The sequence below is a fragment of the Callorhinchus milii genome, unplaced genomic scaffold (assembly GCF_018977255.1).
Source record: "Callorhinchus milii isolate IMCB2004 unplaced genomic scaffold, IMCB_Cmil_1.0 Scaffold4, whole genome shotgun sequence".
NCBI classification, from domain to species: Eukaryota; Metazoa; Chordata; class Chondrichthyes; order Chimaeriformes; family Callorhinchidae; genus Callorhinchus; species Callorhinchus milii.
Window position 1 is genome coordinate 78,177,308 of NW_024704745.1, and position 16,504 is coordinate 78,193,811.

Below are 16,504 nucleotides of genomic sequence, written 5' to 3' on the forward strand. Positions count from 1 at the left end.
GTCCTTAAAGCTAATGAGATTAAGGGTTGATCTGAAAAAGGCATTTAAATAATAAATGGAATTGACAAGGTAAATAGAAAACAAATGAGTGAATTCTGATTATTACAATATTACAAATTATTATGATTACTCGCAATAATAAGTTTGATTGCACACTGCAAGGCTAGGGGCTTTCTGCACTAATGCACAGCATGCAGGAAAGCAACAGCAGCAGCAACCTAACGATTCAGACAGACTTTTTTTTAAAGTATCAGAGGCTGGCTGGCCATTTGTGCAGATGTGCAGTGACATTACCAGACACGATGGGTGCATCACACACACGGTCGTGAAAAAGGTTGGTTGGGATTTTATAGATCCCAACTGGTAGCTGACAATAAAATCCAACCCGACCGTACTGTATAAAGATACACTACAGTATAAGTGAGACCCCCTTTCACTTATATTGGGTGGGAAAGAAAAAGTGAAATATGATAGTTATAGAGCAGTGATATTATTTTAAAATTATACAAAATACAGTATCACAGATCACTAAAATTAACCCAATAACACATTTTCCAACTTCTAAAACACTGGCAATTTAGTATTCTCCATGTTGTCAATGCCATCACATTGTGCTTCATGATTTTTCAACCGGTTTTAGTTAGTTCGTGAATATAAGCATTGTTACAACTTTGAAACTTAATTTTGGAAAAATATAAATTGTTTTCAGAACAGTATATACACACTTATAAATATTTCCCTTGTAAGTACAGCACCAACATGTGAAAATACCTACATATAAAAGATTCTGAATATAAATTTCAAAAGCGTACGTTAAATTATTTTGAGGACAAATGAAATCATTGATTAAGAAGTTTAGAGCTTTTTTTATTTTATAGTTGTGTCCAATGAATGCCTCATTGCCTGATCATTACCCTGATGCAGACAAGTATGGAGCTGACCAATGCTGCAATCAATCAGTGGTATCTGAGCCAAACAACCCTGGCTTCCGAGAAAGACTGTTTCCAAGAACAAACTTTTATGACAATTAATACCCATCTACTCTTCGACTTTGGATCAAAACAGGTTATTTAAAGTAGCTAATGGTTTGGAGCAAATAGTTTACCTTAGAATATATTGTTTTCCCTGACCAGCAAACCTCATAAAAGAAAATAAATTCATCTTCACCTTCAGATTTATCAAAAGTCAATTTAAAAAGAAATACTAAATGACAGAATCCAAAAAGTAAGCCGTTGTACTAGTTGGCCTACGTCTTTTTAAAGCAGAGCTAAATGAAAATGTTAATGACTTACATTAACTGATATTTTACTTCAATTGCTTTACACAACAATTTGTAAAATGTTAACTAAGTTTGATTTTCTCCACAAGTTTATACAGTCCTGGTATGCTGGCAGCTGCGATGGGGAAGAGTCACGTGGCAATGTTCTTTTAACAGATCTCTCAGGTCAGTCTTGTGACCGCTCTAACGACATATTCAGCAGCTGCTTTACATGTCCTGGTAGGTCTTATACTTTGTGTCTCCAAGCGCTCAATTATTTTCATACACTAAACACGTCATGGCTTTGCAAATGCAGTAATTTAGATCAACCCTGCAGTTGACTTTTGGCTCCTGACCAAATCAGAAGGTCGCAGTTCAGACCTGCCAGTAACTCACCTTAGTGTCCTACAAACCGCGATGAGTTACAAGTAGCTGCCTCTCATGGAACTGTGTTTAAAAAAGAAGCTACTCCACTTGGTTTATTTTTCCCTCTGACATTTGTAACATGTGACTTTTCAGTATTTTTTCAGCTTATCTTTGCAATCAATAAAACAAGCAAAAGGGGGGGAAAAAGGCAATGATAGAGTTTGAGAGGATAAATGGTGAGGAACCTATTTCACTGGTAGATGATTCAAGGATATGAATTTAAAAGTATAACTAAGAGCATGAAATAAGTTAGGAAGATGTTTTTTGGGATGTCATCCCGACATGAAAGGCGCTCTATAAATGTAATTTTGTTGTTGTTGTGTTGTTCCAGAGGGTTTAACAGAATATGGAATAATTTGTCAAGGGGTCCATTTAAAAAGGGATTAGCTAACTACATGCAGAAAAAGATATTAAGACACTAAGAAGAGAAGGCAATTGGGATTCAAGTAGATGGCTTAATTTGAGGCGCAAACCGGTATTAACAGTGAAATCCAGTTATACTACGCTTTGGTAAATCACAGGTTCTTGTACAACATGGGTGTATGGACTCGGAAGTATACTTTGGGCACCGATTGACTGCCTTACCGCAATCAGTGAGATCCTAGCAATCGTTGGAAATGCTCACAAGAGCGATCGTCGCTCATCAACAGGTTTCCTCAGTGCAGCATAGCTCGGCAATGTCAGGGGTGTAACCTGACGGCAGTGCTGAGCAGTACCATCCCATAAAGTAGTCTTGGTTTTATGAACCCAAACGTATTGTTATAACAGCGTCCAACTGTACTATAGTCACAGATTAATCCCTCCAAAAATAAAACAATAATAAAATTGGTCATTTTCAATCTACGACTGTTTGTGGGACATTGCTGTGTGCAATTGGCTGCCGCGTTCGCCCACAAATATACAGTCAATTCACTTTAGAGTGTATTCTGTGAAGCCCTTTGCGACGTCTTCCCGACGTGAAAAGCGCTATATCAAATGCAAGGATTATTATAGATTTCAATGGTGATAAAAATGGTTGAGGTAAGAAACCCAAGGCTGGAAATTTCACATGATTTCAAACTCAAGACTATTGTTTCATAATTTAAGATTATGAAAGAATTGCAGAAATCTCGCTTCCATATTAAAACTGTGTAATAAAAGGTAATCTCTTTCTCTCCTCCCCCCCCCCCCCCCCTCCCTACATCAGGATTTTGAACTCACACCATCTAGGATGACATTGCAATGAAGAACTGGGGTGGGGTTGCATTGTTTGAGGTATCGTGTTTCAGATGAGACATTAAACCAAGATCCCATCTGCTTATTCATGTGGACTTAGTACTATTCGAAAAGAGAAGGGAGTTTCGCCAGTGTCATGGCCAACAATCTCCCAAATAAAATTGGTCATTCCCTCATGGCTGTTTGTGGGATACAACTGTGCGCAAATATGCTGCCTCGATCGCCTAGAAATATACAGTCACTAACACTTTACAGTATATCCAGTGCTTTGAGATATCGTGACATGAAAGGCGCCAAAACAAATGCAACAATTGAGAGGCTGTCCCAAGGCGCTGGACAGACAGGGATTTGGACCTGAGCTAGGGGTCGGGATCGCGTAGCATGGAGGGCAGGGAGGATAGGAGAGTGGCCAAAGGCTTGGTTAAAGAGGAGGGTTGTGAGACACGCCTTGAAGGAGGCAAGGGAGGGAGCGAGGCGAACGGAATGTAGGATGGAGTTCCTTAGGGTGAGGGCGATTGTGGGACGGGCCGAGTAGGGGGTTCATGGTGTAGGATAATAACATCTTTCAAGTCGAATGCCCAAAACAGTTCACAGTACTTACTGTAGTACTTGTATATGTATCCAACTGTGCTGTGCCATAGATTTCTCAAACCAAGCCATTAGTTTGGAAACCATTACAAACTATCACAAAAACAAACCTAACAAAATGGAAGGAACTGAAAGCTAATGAGATGAAAGAATTTGGAGAGTTAAACAGCTGAAGACCTGAGAAAGCACTCAAGGGGAAATTATCCCTGGTAAAGTGCTGATGTCTAGTATAAATGAGTGAAAAACAGGAAATTAACTGGTTACAAAAACAATAAGTTGAACTGCAAAGAAAAAACAATAAGTGAAGCCCAAGAATATGTGTAACTCAATGGTTAGAGCACTTGCCTTGCAAGCAAGAGACCTGGGTTTGATTCCCGGCAGGGTGAAATGTAGGGCAAGTTTCCTTACTCCACATGCCTCTGTTTACGTAGCAGTAAGTAGGAACCTAGTTGTTAGTCGATTGGCGGATCGCTTTTCTGGGGATAATAATCCTTAAAAAAAGGATGCTGGTATCTCTTCTTCATCCTTTTTCTCTTTAGCATTCTGGTCAAATAATTTGGTCACTCAATCCACGACTGTTTGTGGAACACTGCTGTGCACGATTGCCTGTCGCATTTCACCCACAAATATACAGTCAATTCATTTTACAGTAATATTATGTGAAGCACTTTGAGACGTCTCGAAGACGTGAAAAGCGCAATATCAAATGCAAGGATTATTATTATTTATTATAACATAAGAATTTGCTGGCAAAAGAAGGTTCATCTAGTTCGCCTCCCATCATTCTGGCAGTCACTTGACATGTTGTGGCCTAAACTATATACTGTATCCCAAGATATCATTTTATTTTCCCCTTTAAGCCAAAGATATCTGCATGATGACTTCTCAAAACAGATGAGTAGAAATAAACAAGCTTACGGCCATTCCAAAGGAATCCAAACTGAAAAGTACAGATATCTTTATATTATTATCTATCTCCCAATGGGATCAAGAGTTAAATCTGCTATTACACATTTGCACAGGAAGAAGTTCAAGGCATGGAATGAGAGGAAGATTCCAATTACAATAGTATAGCAGAATTATAGCTATAATTTTGTTCTTTTTTCCTCCGTAACATTTCAATCAAATACATTTCGTATATTAGACTTAATTTTTCCCTTTAAAATGAATGTCAACACAAAAGCACAAACGCTACAGCACCAAGCCATGCTATCATAATTCAGAACATATTACTACTCAGTTGGAAACATCAGACTTGTATTACCTGGCTGTCTGCCCCACACCCATGATTCAATGACTGGCTTGGCTCGATGAATGGATGCTGGTATCTCTTCTTCATCCTTTTTCTCTTTATCATTCTGGTCATCTTTTTTTGTGTTAGTCTGCGATTCACTGGTATCATCTGGGAGAAAAGAATAACAGCACCACAGATCATACCTGGTTCACCAAATAGAACAAGAATGGGATACAACAGAATTTTTACAGTATATTCTGTGAAGTGGTTTAAAACGTCTCAAAGACGTGATAAGATGTTATATTAAATGCAAGGATTATTTTATTATTAATTCTTAGGCGCCAAACAATCTGTGCATATATTGGGATGGCAAAAAAACCTCCTGAATACTTAGGATATGTCCAAAATAGCAATAAAGTAATTGTCCAGTTTTATCTGGAGGATTGTTTGGCAGGCTTGGAGACCAGGAGAAACTCCCTCTTTCATAAAATCTAAGGTCCAAGGCACATTGATTCAAGCTTTTATTTTGGAATAAGCGATGTACTATTATACAAGCTGAATTTGAATAGACTGAATCAAGCAAAGTAGAAACAGGAGAAATGCCGGCGCTCAGTGCCAATGCAGGACATGGAGATATGGGCTTGATAGGGTGAATGGTTTTCTCTTGTTCCTGTAGCAGTTGAAATTTACCTTCAATCACCCATCATTAGGGTTCCCAATCTCAGGGCTGCCATTACAGTGGCGCAGAGTAGCCAGGCACTTTCCATAAGTATAAGTAGAGCGGGCAGGAAGAGTGGGAAAGGAGGAAGAGAAAAAAATCAAGGGCAAATTATTAATTTGCCCCAAACTGCTTGTAGCTCTTTAGAAATTAAATGAGAAAGCTAAGGGTTGATCCAGTATAGTACTTTGAGGATTATGAAGGATTATTATGGTTAATACTGATATTTCCACTGATCGTCAATAAATGGGCACAAAGTTAAATTTGTAAAAAAAAGTGGGAAAAAAATGTTCACATAGACGGTGGTTAAAATGTGGAATTCTTCCACTAACCACAGCATAGACAAGAGTAAATAAAATATTTTCAAACGAATAAGGTAGATGTTGAAAAAGGTATGGGGAGCAAGCAGGAACATTGGATCAGTTGGTTCATCAACCATCTCTTAAAGTACTCCAATAGCGCTGAGGTCAAAATAAAACCCCAGATCAACTTGCTGGACATTGACCTCAGATTTTCTTTAGTGAAATTGCACTGTTATAATATCAGGACAATTTCAATTGCTATGGTGTAGTTCAGGTTTTAATCCCATTTTTTTTCATCCCAATTTTCTCCCTTTCATTCCTAAAGGGAGGGGAGTACAGATTAACAGGCACCAGTAGTTCTCTGCTCAATCCTAGCAGCCATTCCTCAAATATGATGGCTGGACACAGTTTATAGACAAGTCCAATTCAATGGAGAAACTTCCCAGGAGCAGATATTAAAACCCAACTGAAAGAAAGCGAGAGTCCTAGCAGAATCCCTGCTACTGATTGTGCCCAGTACCTCCGTAAAGTGCATACCATGTGATCGATCATCAGTCAACAATAGGTTTAGGACAGCACTCTTTAAACAAATGCTTTGGGGAATTAAAAGCTACTATAAAATAAGCACAACATGCCTGTTGTATATTTCTTAAGACATTATAGACTTTATTTAACTGCATCAGGATAATCATCTAGGTTTGGATGATTCAAAATAATTCCATCAACCGTACAGAAAGACACCATACAATATTTTGTGAAACGCATTTTAAATAGAATTGTACCTTTTGATGTCAGCGAGTCATTGAGATTTTGCATTGTTTCAGGACCTGTGTAAACAATTTCTCCATCTTTGACCATTTCATTCCATAGTCCACAGAGTCCATCTCGAGTAAAGGCAAGCTAAATCAAAGGCAAATAAAAAACATCAATACATGATAAGAATCCTTACATTTGGCATAATGTCTTTCACGTCTGGAGGACTTCCCAAAGCGCTACACAGGATATACAGTAGACGGTGAGTTTTGTAAGAAAATGGGGTACCTAATCAGCACACAGCAATGTTCCATGAAGTGAATAACCATTTTCATTTGGGGGACAATTGGCCAGAATACAAGGAGAAACTCCTTTCTCTTTTTGAATAGTGTCATGGGATCTTTAATATCCACCTGAACAGGCAGAGGGTCTCGGCTTATGTCTCAACAACATTTCAGTGAACAACAATAACAACAACATGCATTTAAATATTGCCCATGTGGGGTAGAGTCCCGGAGCGCTTGACAGTTGCAGAGTCTGACCCCGAGCCAGGGGGAGAGGGAAGGTAACCATAAGCATAATCGAAAAAGAAGGTTTTTAGATGGGATTTGAAAGTGGGGAGGGTGGGTGCAAGGCGGAGGGATTGAGGGAGTTTCAGAGCTTTGGGGCACAGTGGTTGAAAGCACAGCTGCCAATGGTGGAGTGGAGGGGTCGAGGGACAAACTGCAGGCCGGAGTTTGGCCAAGCGGAGGCAGGAATGTTGGAGTGGGGAGGGGGAAGCAAATCGGTTAACAGCAATAACAACTTGCATTTATATAGCACCCTTCACACAAAATGGTTTGGTTTTGCTTAATTCATTCAATAGGTGCTTTATATCCAGTGATTAGAGGAACCAGTCTCAAATGTGTTGGATGTAACCAGGACTGTGGAGTTGTGTAGCTCAGGGGTTAGAGCACTAGCCTTGCAAGCGATACCTGGATTCGATTCCCAGCAGGGTGAAACCTTGGGCAAGTTTCCTTACTCTACACACCTGATAATAATCCCTCAAGAAAAAACAATTTGGTCACTCCAATGCACGACTGTTTGAGGGCCACTGCTGTGCACAATTGGCTGCCGCGTTTCACCCACAAATATACAGTCAATTCACTTTACAATCTATTCTGTGAAGCGCTTTGAGATGTCTAGAAGACTTGAAAAGCGCTATATCAAATGCAAGGATTATTATTATTAATATTGACAGAGCGACACCGAAGTGTCAAGCTTGATGCAAAAGTGTCATCAATGTCAATTTCAAAATTAACATGCTGAAGAGCAAAGTCGAAAAGAGCAAACCTGACTCACCAAAAAGTTATTTCTCTCTTGCCGAATAACTGCCCTGTTAACATTCAATAGTTTGACTACAAAAAAAATCACTCCACTCTGCTGATCATATGTTTCAACATAAAAAGCAATATGAAAACATGTTCTTTCAGCTATTAAGTCAAAATGTAAGAAACATTCTACCTAACTCTAACCCTAGATTAGATACAAGGAATGTCTCAAATACTGAATGCACCTGTGCATCAGTGGAGCTATTAATGGAACACATTCCACTGTTTCCAGCAAAGTCACTATTTGTCTCAGACAAATGAAATTATGTGCTATAGAAACCCGCCATAAAGCTCTTCATAATAAAGTGTGTTCCCTTAAAGAGTAATTAAGATGTGGAGCCTGACATTTATTTACCTCCAAAATCATGTGCCATCGGCTCTTCAAAACTTCAGCCAGTGCATGGGAACCAAAATGCCAACTTTACGGCCATCAAGCCACCACTGTCACTTTCTGCACTCTGCACATGAGCACTCAAAGCGACTTCAGCAGCAACCAGATTACCTAGAAGTTGGGAATTTTGGCAACCGATTAGGCTTCTGAAATGCTGATGGAGCTGGTCGTCTTTCTGCGTTCATACCCACTGAATGCAGAAGTGTAGCCTGGCAATCATACCCCATTATGACGGCTGACTCCATTGGCTCCCTATTACAGGTCAATTTCAAGATTCAAAACTCAACTACAAATTGCTCCATGCCCAAATATCTTCCCATCTCTGCAACCTGCTCACAACTCCTCTACCTGCAACCTTTGCTCTTCCCGATCGGGCCTTCTGCGTGTCTCCTGACCTCTCTACTCTACCATTGGCAGGCAAGCCTTTAGTTACTACGCCCCAAAGCTTGGAATTCAATCTCTCTGCCTGGCAAATGGTATGTGCCATGATAAAACTGAATGGAGATGGCATTTCTGTTAAACCAACATAAGGCTATGTTGAGCTACTGCTGTTCCTGGTAGTATAAAAGTTCCACCACAATGAACCTTCTTCAATTCAAGTCTTGCTTGAGAAATGGTGTGATGGTCTCTTATTTAATTTGTGTTAAATGAAATAAACCACAGGGCAACCTTTTTTTGGAAGGGAGGATAATAATAATCCTTGCATTTGATATAGCGCTTTTCACGTCGGGAGGACGTCCCAAAGCGCTTCACAGAACACACTATAAAGTGAATTGACTGTATATTTGTGGGCGAACGCGGCAGCCAATTGCGCACAGCAATGTCCCACAAACAGTCGTGGGGGAAATGACCAATTTATTATTGTTTTTGGTTTTGGAGGGACTATTATTAGGCGTGTGAAGTAAGGAAACTTGCCCAAGGTTTCGCCCTGCCTGGAATAATCCAGCTCCAACACATTTCCTTCACAGTTCTTCAATTCATCTCAACACTGTGCACCTGGGGAAAATAGAATTCTTAAATCATTAGAGCAGAGAAAGTTAAGGGGAGATTTAAAAGAGGTGTTCAAAATTATGATGGAATTTGATAGAGTAAATAAGAGAAAATGTCCCTACTGGCAGGTGGTCGGTAACCAAAGGACACAGATTTAAGATAATTGGCAAAAGAACCAGAGGGGAGATGAGGAGAAAAAAAATGTAACGCAGTGAGTGGTTATGATTTAGAATGCACTGCATTAAAGGATGTTGGAAACAGAGTGAATAATAACTTTCAAAAGGGAATTGGATATATACTTGAAAAGAAAAATGGGGCAGTGGATAGCTCTTTCAAAGACCCGGTATGCTGAATAGCCTCCTTCTTTGCTGTAAGATTCTATGATGCTGTAAGATTCTGACTACAGCTTTTCAAAACAGTTTTAAAACACTATTTTACAAAGATTACAATGAATTGTTAATTGGCAAAAAGAATTTTTGACATTTTCATATCCTACTCACCGTAACAGCTTCATATACCAAACCGCCCTGCAGATTGAGTTCTTTAGAAACAACATTTCAGCAGCTTGTAACAAGTCAATTCTCATTTATTGTTAAGTTACGTTAGTTAGTGGGTAGCTTTTAAAATATACTTTTGGATGCCGTTGAATTGATTAATCGAGATTAAAAAGTATGTCAACTTTTAATACATTTAATTTTTATCTTTTCACCATCCTTATTTTATATTATGTGTCTGAGCTCAGATAGAGAGGTTATATAGTTAATTTTTCAATTGGTAAACTTAGAAATCAATTTTTTTTCTGCATTAAAGGTATGCAATTTTCACAACATATGACATGCAATCAGCAATGATAGCAAAATATTAAAAGATCGCTTTCTGTGTTTAAGCAGCAAGTCATTTAGAAGAGCTTGATGATCCACCAAATTCACTTATTCACAGGATGGGGACGGTCACTCCATCATGACAGATAAATAAGACACCATTATAGCATTAAGTGTATAGCTCTCAACTCTACGCTGATTCATTTATTAATAAAGATTTACTCAAATCTTTATTCATTCTTTCATAAATCACTCTACAAGTTATGTTCGATTTCAAGATCCTCTCTCTTGTCTACGAATCATTTTATGCCTTGGTACCTCCTCACCTTTCTGACCTACTTTCTCCCCACGCCACTACTCGTTGCCGCTGCTCAGCTGGCTCTGACCACCTGCTTGTCTCTCGTTTTCTTCTTCCCACAGCTCGGCGTCAGGTTCTGCCATGTTAAGCACTCCGAGACGCTGACCCGGGTGAAGGGCGATATAAGGGCAAGTTGTTGTTCTTAAATAGCTAACACAGTGCCATAGCAATAATTGTGTGTAAGACAAAATGCAAATATACGAAAACACACAGTTATTGTCACGGCTAGCTTGATCCCAAAACGTTTTTCAGAGATGCTATCATCCAGTAGTTTACGGTATAGAATTCTGCTATTGAAAATTCACAGAAGCAGAGTTTCTGTCTGCAAACTCTAGAGTACGCAATCAGTCCTCTGAGTGGAGGGGAGAAGAGGAGGGAAGATACACATGCACGTATGTACGGGGGAAACATTAATAATAATCATAATAAAGACCTTAAAATCTGTTTGAGACCACTGCTGACTGAGATATAAGCAGCTAAAACAATGCAGTTTCCCAATAATAGGCACTTGCTAACCACAACAAAAAGAACAATTACAACAATAAAGGGATACAAATTCTACAGTACATTTCCTAAAACACGTTTTTTAAACAGAAAACAGATGTTCTTGGCCCAATTCTTCAATGCCTTGGGAAGTCCTCCCGACCTGAAATAGCTCTATAAATTTGATTTGTTGTTTGCTGCTGTGTTATTTCTCAAATTCTAAAACTCTCTGAGTGCATGCCAAAGAGAGTGTGCATTCTCTTCCAGGCACATGGAAATTTCCAAGTGTACAGTGGTTGGCCTATATGTCTGGTTTGGATACTCTTCAATGGACTTGCATTACTGTATTATCAGTTTCTAGTTAACCTTCATACGTACAAAACAACACATATTTATCAAGAAGCACAAAATCAAATTCTTGTTCAAAAGAAGGTGACCAGGTGCTCTTTGAGAAATCTGCCCCAAAGCACCAACACACGTTGAGTTTCCAAAGCTGAGTGTTTTATTCTAAATGTATCCTTGTGCAAGTTTTACAAAGGTTAAATTCCCCTTGTAATGGAGACCACAGATCACCCACTGATAATCCCCCAAACATGCACAAAACTTGGCAATAGTCGGCTGAAGAAGCCTTGGCTCATCAGATATCCAAAGAGATATAGGAGAAATGTGTAAGCAAACACTTGCAAGCAAGCTCCAAATACAGCAGTTTGCTGAAAGGAAATCTCAACTCAAAATACATCCATCGCACTCCCGAAATGGTCCAGGAATGTTCAAGAAATTATAGGCAGAGCGCAACCTCTGTAAATGTTCTGGTCATGTTCTACATGGACAACAATTCAGGGCACCACAAATTACATAACTGGTTTCCCACCACCACCCCATTCCACATATTCCTGGATCCAAGTCCAAACGATTGAGATCTTACAACATAGTAATGAATAGCTTCAGACAGGAGTAAACCATTGTTGCAACTTGCCAACTGATCCAACTTCCCAAGACTAAACTTTTCTAAAGAGAACTAAGTCCCCAATTGTGTTTTTGCTACCCACCCACCCATAATGCTAGAGCACTGCGATTTTAGATATCCAATCTATCTAGTGGTTGTGTTCAGTGCATCAACTGCAACCTGTATGCAGTACAACTATTAAATTCAGAACTTAAAATAAATCCACTGATGAAAAAGCGGTACATTACAAAATTACAAATTTACATTATACTTTATCGCTAAATATAGAGCAATCCCATTAAAACATAGTCATGTTGGGTTGCATTATCGCGAAGCCTGAAAAAATAGCTGACTTTGGGGTCATAAGGTGCCAATGACATAATTTCTGGTTCGTTGTGGATATCCATGCTATGCACAAGAAATACCACCAACACTACCTTTTTCTCAAAGTGAAATCAGTAACACTTGTTGCACACTTCTAGCACCTGCAGAATGCTGGAAGCGACATCAATGACGCTTCCTGCCTATAGCGAACATTACATGGGAAATTCCATCAGCAGCGACCAGTCAACCGTGNTTTTTAACATGAGAACCTGGGTAATTAGCGACAGAAAACATTGATGTCTGGTATGGAACAAGTGCACAGTAGACTCAATCAAACCAGCGCTCAATTCAGTTAACAAACTACAAGGAGGACCTGTTAGAATATTTTGGTACATTAAAATGAGCTGAGTTTACATCACTTAACGCTTACCATCAAGATAGTAAAGATGGCTCGCAAAGAAAGGAATCCACAGTATTGGGTTGCATTTGTCTAGCAAACACAGGAATCCAGTGTTAGGTTACAAAAAGATGTCATCTGCGATCGCTAACAAGCAACACCCGTAATCCCGCAGCAAATAGCAGATTGAAATTTATTCGTAGTTATAAGCCCTCATGCTATTTACATCAAAGAAAAATAAATAGTATAACGGATACGTAAACAGTCATTAACACAAACCCAAACCTAGCTTAATTTCAGCTGCTCTTAAATTGCAACAACTTGGCAATGAAACAAGGCAGGTCCAATATCTTCATTTCATAGTAATGGTTACTTGTTGCGCATTCAACAATCAACCCATTCAAAACCTTTTCGGAAGCATTTATAAGACTCAAATATACACGAGTAAAAGCCAAACCATCTACCCTTTACACAAGGAATACATTAAGGCTTTTCAAAAACAATTCTTCAAATCTAACAATGAAGTACATGTTACAAAATTACAAAAGAGCTCTCTCATCCCCAATAGTATTTGAAATGGGATGCACATAAAATGCAAATTACCCAAACGTCCTGAAAACAATGCCTCTACATCCGATTATATAACATTTTATCAAGTAAGTAAAAATGCCATTTCCCATGGATTGCATCTTTCAATCGTTGGGTATTGAGTTTCCCAAGGACTGAAAAATATTTTTTGTAGATTACGTATTAACGCTCCTCAAAAGGAGCATTTTTTCACCCAGCAAGTTGTTCGGATCTGGAATGCATTACCTGAAAGGGTAGTGGAAGCCGATTCAATAACAACTTTTAAGAGAAGTAGATAGGTATTTGGGGAGGACAGGATTGCAGGGTTATGGAGCGAAAGTGGGCCAGTGAGATTGAGTTGGATTACTCTTTTCGGACCCAGTACAGACACGATGGGCCGAATGGCCTCTTTCTGTGCTGTATGATTCTATGAAAAGAGTCATAACTAATTCAGGAAATTACAAGCAATATAATTACAAGTAATATAATTTGCTACCGTTTTAATTGTAAGTGAACACTTAGAAGAAAAGGTAAGAGGAAATAATCATCAAAAATATCTCATCCAGCAAACTACATTGTAATTCACTGCACAAATTACACCACAGGAATGTCCCATATGCAATCTCGTCTGATGAGTAAAAAGCAGCCTTTGATACCATTGACCACTCTATCCTCCTCCACCACCTCTCCTCTCACCCTTCATGGTTCTGTCCTTGAATGGTTCAGATCCTACCTCTCACGCCGTCTCCATTTCATCTCACAAACGGTTTCTCCTCTAGCCCCTACAACTCGTGCGCTGTTCCCCAGGGCTCAGTCCTTGGTCCCCTCCTCTTCAATATCTATACTCTCCCTCTTGGTGACATCATTCGCAGTCATGGGGTCAGCTTCCACATGCATGCGGAGGACACCCAACTCTATCACTTCGCATCCACACTCAACTCCAGGACCATTGCTGTCCTGATAGAATGTCTGATCGACATGACATTCATAACATCCAGGCTTGATTATGTAAACTCCCTGCTTGTTGGCCTCCCCAACTACTCCCTCCATAGGCTGCAGATCATCCAGAACTCTGGAGCCAGTGTCCTCTACCGCACCAGGCTCCGTGACCCTATCACAACAACAACTTTGATTTATACAGTGTCCTCCATGCCGGATGGCGTCTCAGAGCGCTTCACAGTAACGGATCCCGGGGCCGAGCCAGGGGGAGGGCGGAGAAGGTGACCAAAGGCAGGGTCGAAAAGAAAGGTCTTCACTGGCTTCCCATCATAAAGAGGATAAAGTTCAAGATCCTGGTCTTCACCTTCAAAGCCCTCCATGGTCTTGCACCCCCCTACCTCTGGGACCTCCTAACCCTATGAACCTGCCCGCACCCTCCACTCAGCCCCCACCCTCTGGAATTCCAGCCCGCAATCCCTCCACCTCACCTCCTACTTTGCCTCCTTCAAGGCCCGTCTCAAGATCCTCCTCTGATCCCGACCCCCAGCTCAGCCTTTTAGAACAGAGTTGAGGAAAGATTTCTTCACTCAGAGGGCAGTGAATTTATGGAATTCACTACCCCAGAAGGCTGTAGATGTCAGTCCTTGAACATCTTCAAGGCTGAGACTGATAGATTTTTAAAAAAGAGGGATTAGGGGATAGGGCAGGTAATTAGAGTTAGGTCAGAAGATCAGCCATGATCTTATCGAATGGCGGGGCACAGGCTCGAGGGGCGAATGGCCTACTCCTGCTCCTAATTCTGATGTTATTATGTTCTCAGGTCTGAAACACTGATTGTCCAGTGCCTTGGGATGTCCTCCCGACATGAAAGGCGCTATACAAATGTAATTTTGTTATTGTTGTTTCAGTGATGGGGAAAATAGTAGGGTGGATGGAAGGAAGGATGATATCAGAAGTGTCTTATTCATCCAGATCAATCTTATGATCACAAGAACCAATGTGCGTTACCACCTGGTGCTGGGAACAGGATGAGGCCATTCATCTCATTGAGCCTGTTCTGCAATGTTATAGGATTAAGATAGATATTTTAATCCCAATCCTACACCTCTCCCCAAATCTATAGTTTTCTAAGTACACATCATAGAATTATAGAATTATACACCACAGAAGGGGGCCATTCGGCCAATCGTGTCTGTGCTGACTCTTTGAAAAGAGCTATCCAAATCAATCCCACTTCCCCACTCTCTCCCCATAGCTCTGCAAACTTCTCCTCCCCAATAATTATCTACTTCTCTCGTAAAAGTTGTTATCGAATCGACTCCCACCACCCTTTCAGGCAATGCATTTCAGATCCTAACAACTTGCTGTGTGAAAAAATTTCTCCTCACCCATTTCTTTTAACAACTATTTTAAACTGGTGTCCTCGGGTTACTGACCCATTCGCCAGTGGAAATAGTTTTTCCTTCTGTAGTACAGTAAACTAAATCTACAGTAAACTCCGATAACTCACCCCAAGGGAAAAGAGCTGAGCAACAAGTTATCCGGAGTGGCGAGTTTGGCATAGGTCCCCCCGGGCCACAAGGGGCACTGTGAACAAGTTTTACACCAATACACGCTGTGCCTGCGAGCAAGCAACTGTCAGTGGCCCCAGCAACTGTCAGTTTGTTAAAACTCACTGAAGTATTAGCTTATTTACTAAAACATATGATCTCAGGCCCGTTAGCACTGCTCTCTCTCTCACTCGCTCAGCCAGCACTTGCTCACTGCAGACACCACCTCTGTACACGTGTGCCTGACCTCCACCACCACCAACAACAATTTGCATTTCTATAGCGCCCTTCACGCGAGGTAGTACGCCAGAGCATCAAGTACCCACAGCAGTCACGGGATAAGGCAGGTGGCCTTTGAGGTGCAAGACGCCATCTTCTAGGACGAGTTATCCAATCAGTTTTACATTGTAAGTATTTACAAGAATTTCTAGAATGCGACGAGTTATACGTGAGTTACAAGTAAAGTGAAATCCGTTATTAATATTCTACCGCGGAAGCAGTCCGGATATTGACATCATGGTGACTTAAATGGTATTGACAATTTAAGCTTGGGATGAGTTATCCTTGGTTTACTGCATCTCAAAATTCTAATTATTCCAGGCTCTATACCAAATGCAAGGGTTAACAAATTTTTTGTGATCTTAAATCTAACCAATTTACCTCAAATTGCAAGACTATCCTCTTTGTTTTGGATTACTCTATCAGTGGGAAATGGCAAATCCTATATCTAGCTTGTCATTCTCAAATTCTCATCATAGCTAAAGCCCACTATCCTAGTTATTAGCCTGGTGGATCATTACAGAATACATGAGTCATGGTCTAATCTCAAGCATTACTGCTTGGTTGAGGTTCCAAGAGGCTAAAATTACTTATC

At 40.2% G+C, this 16,504-nt stretch overlaps 1 protein-coding gene across 6 annotated transcripts in view; it reads right to left on the reverse strand.

Annotated features, from left to right (window-relative positions):
* Nucleotides 1–16,504, reverse strand: part of herc2 (HECT and RLD domain containing E3 ubiquitin protein ligase 2) — a 133,342-nt gene that overhangs the window by 105,111 nt on the left and 11,727 nt on the right. For all 6 annotated transcript variants that reach the window (XM_042334465.1, XM_042334462.1, XM_042334464.1 and 3 more), the window contains exons 3-4: nt 6,524–6,641; nt 4,752–4,889 (exon numbers count right to left, since the gene is read on the reverse strand). In XM_042334465.1, coding sequence (XP_042190399.1) covers nt 4,752–4,889; nt 6,524–6,641 — 256 coding nt within the window. The remainder of the gene's footprint in view (nt 1–4,751; nt 4,890–6,523; nt 6,642–16,504) is intronic.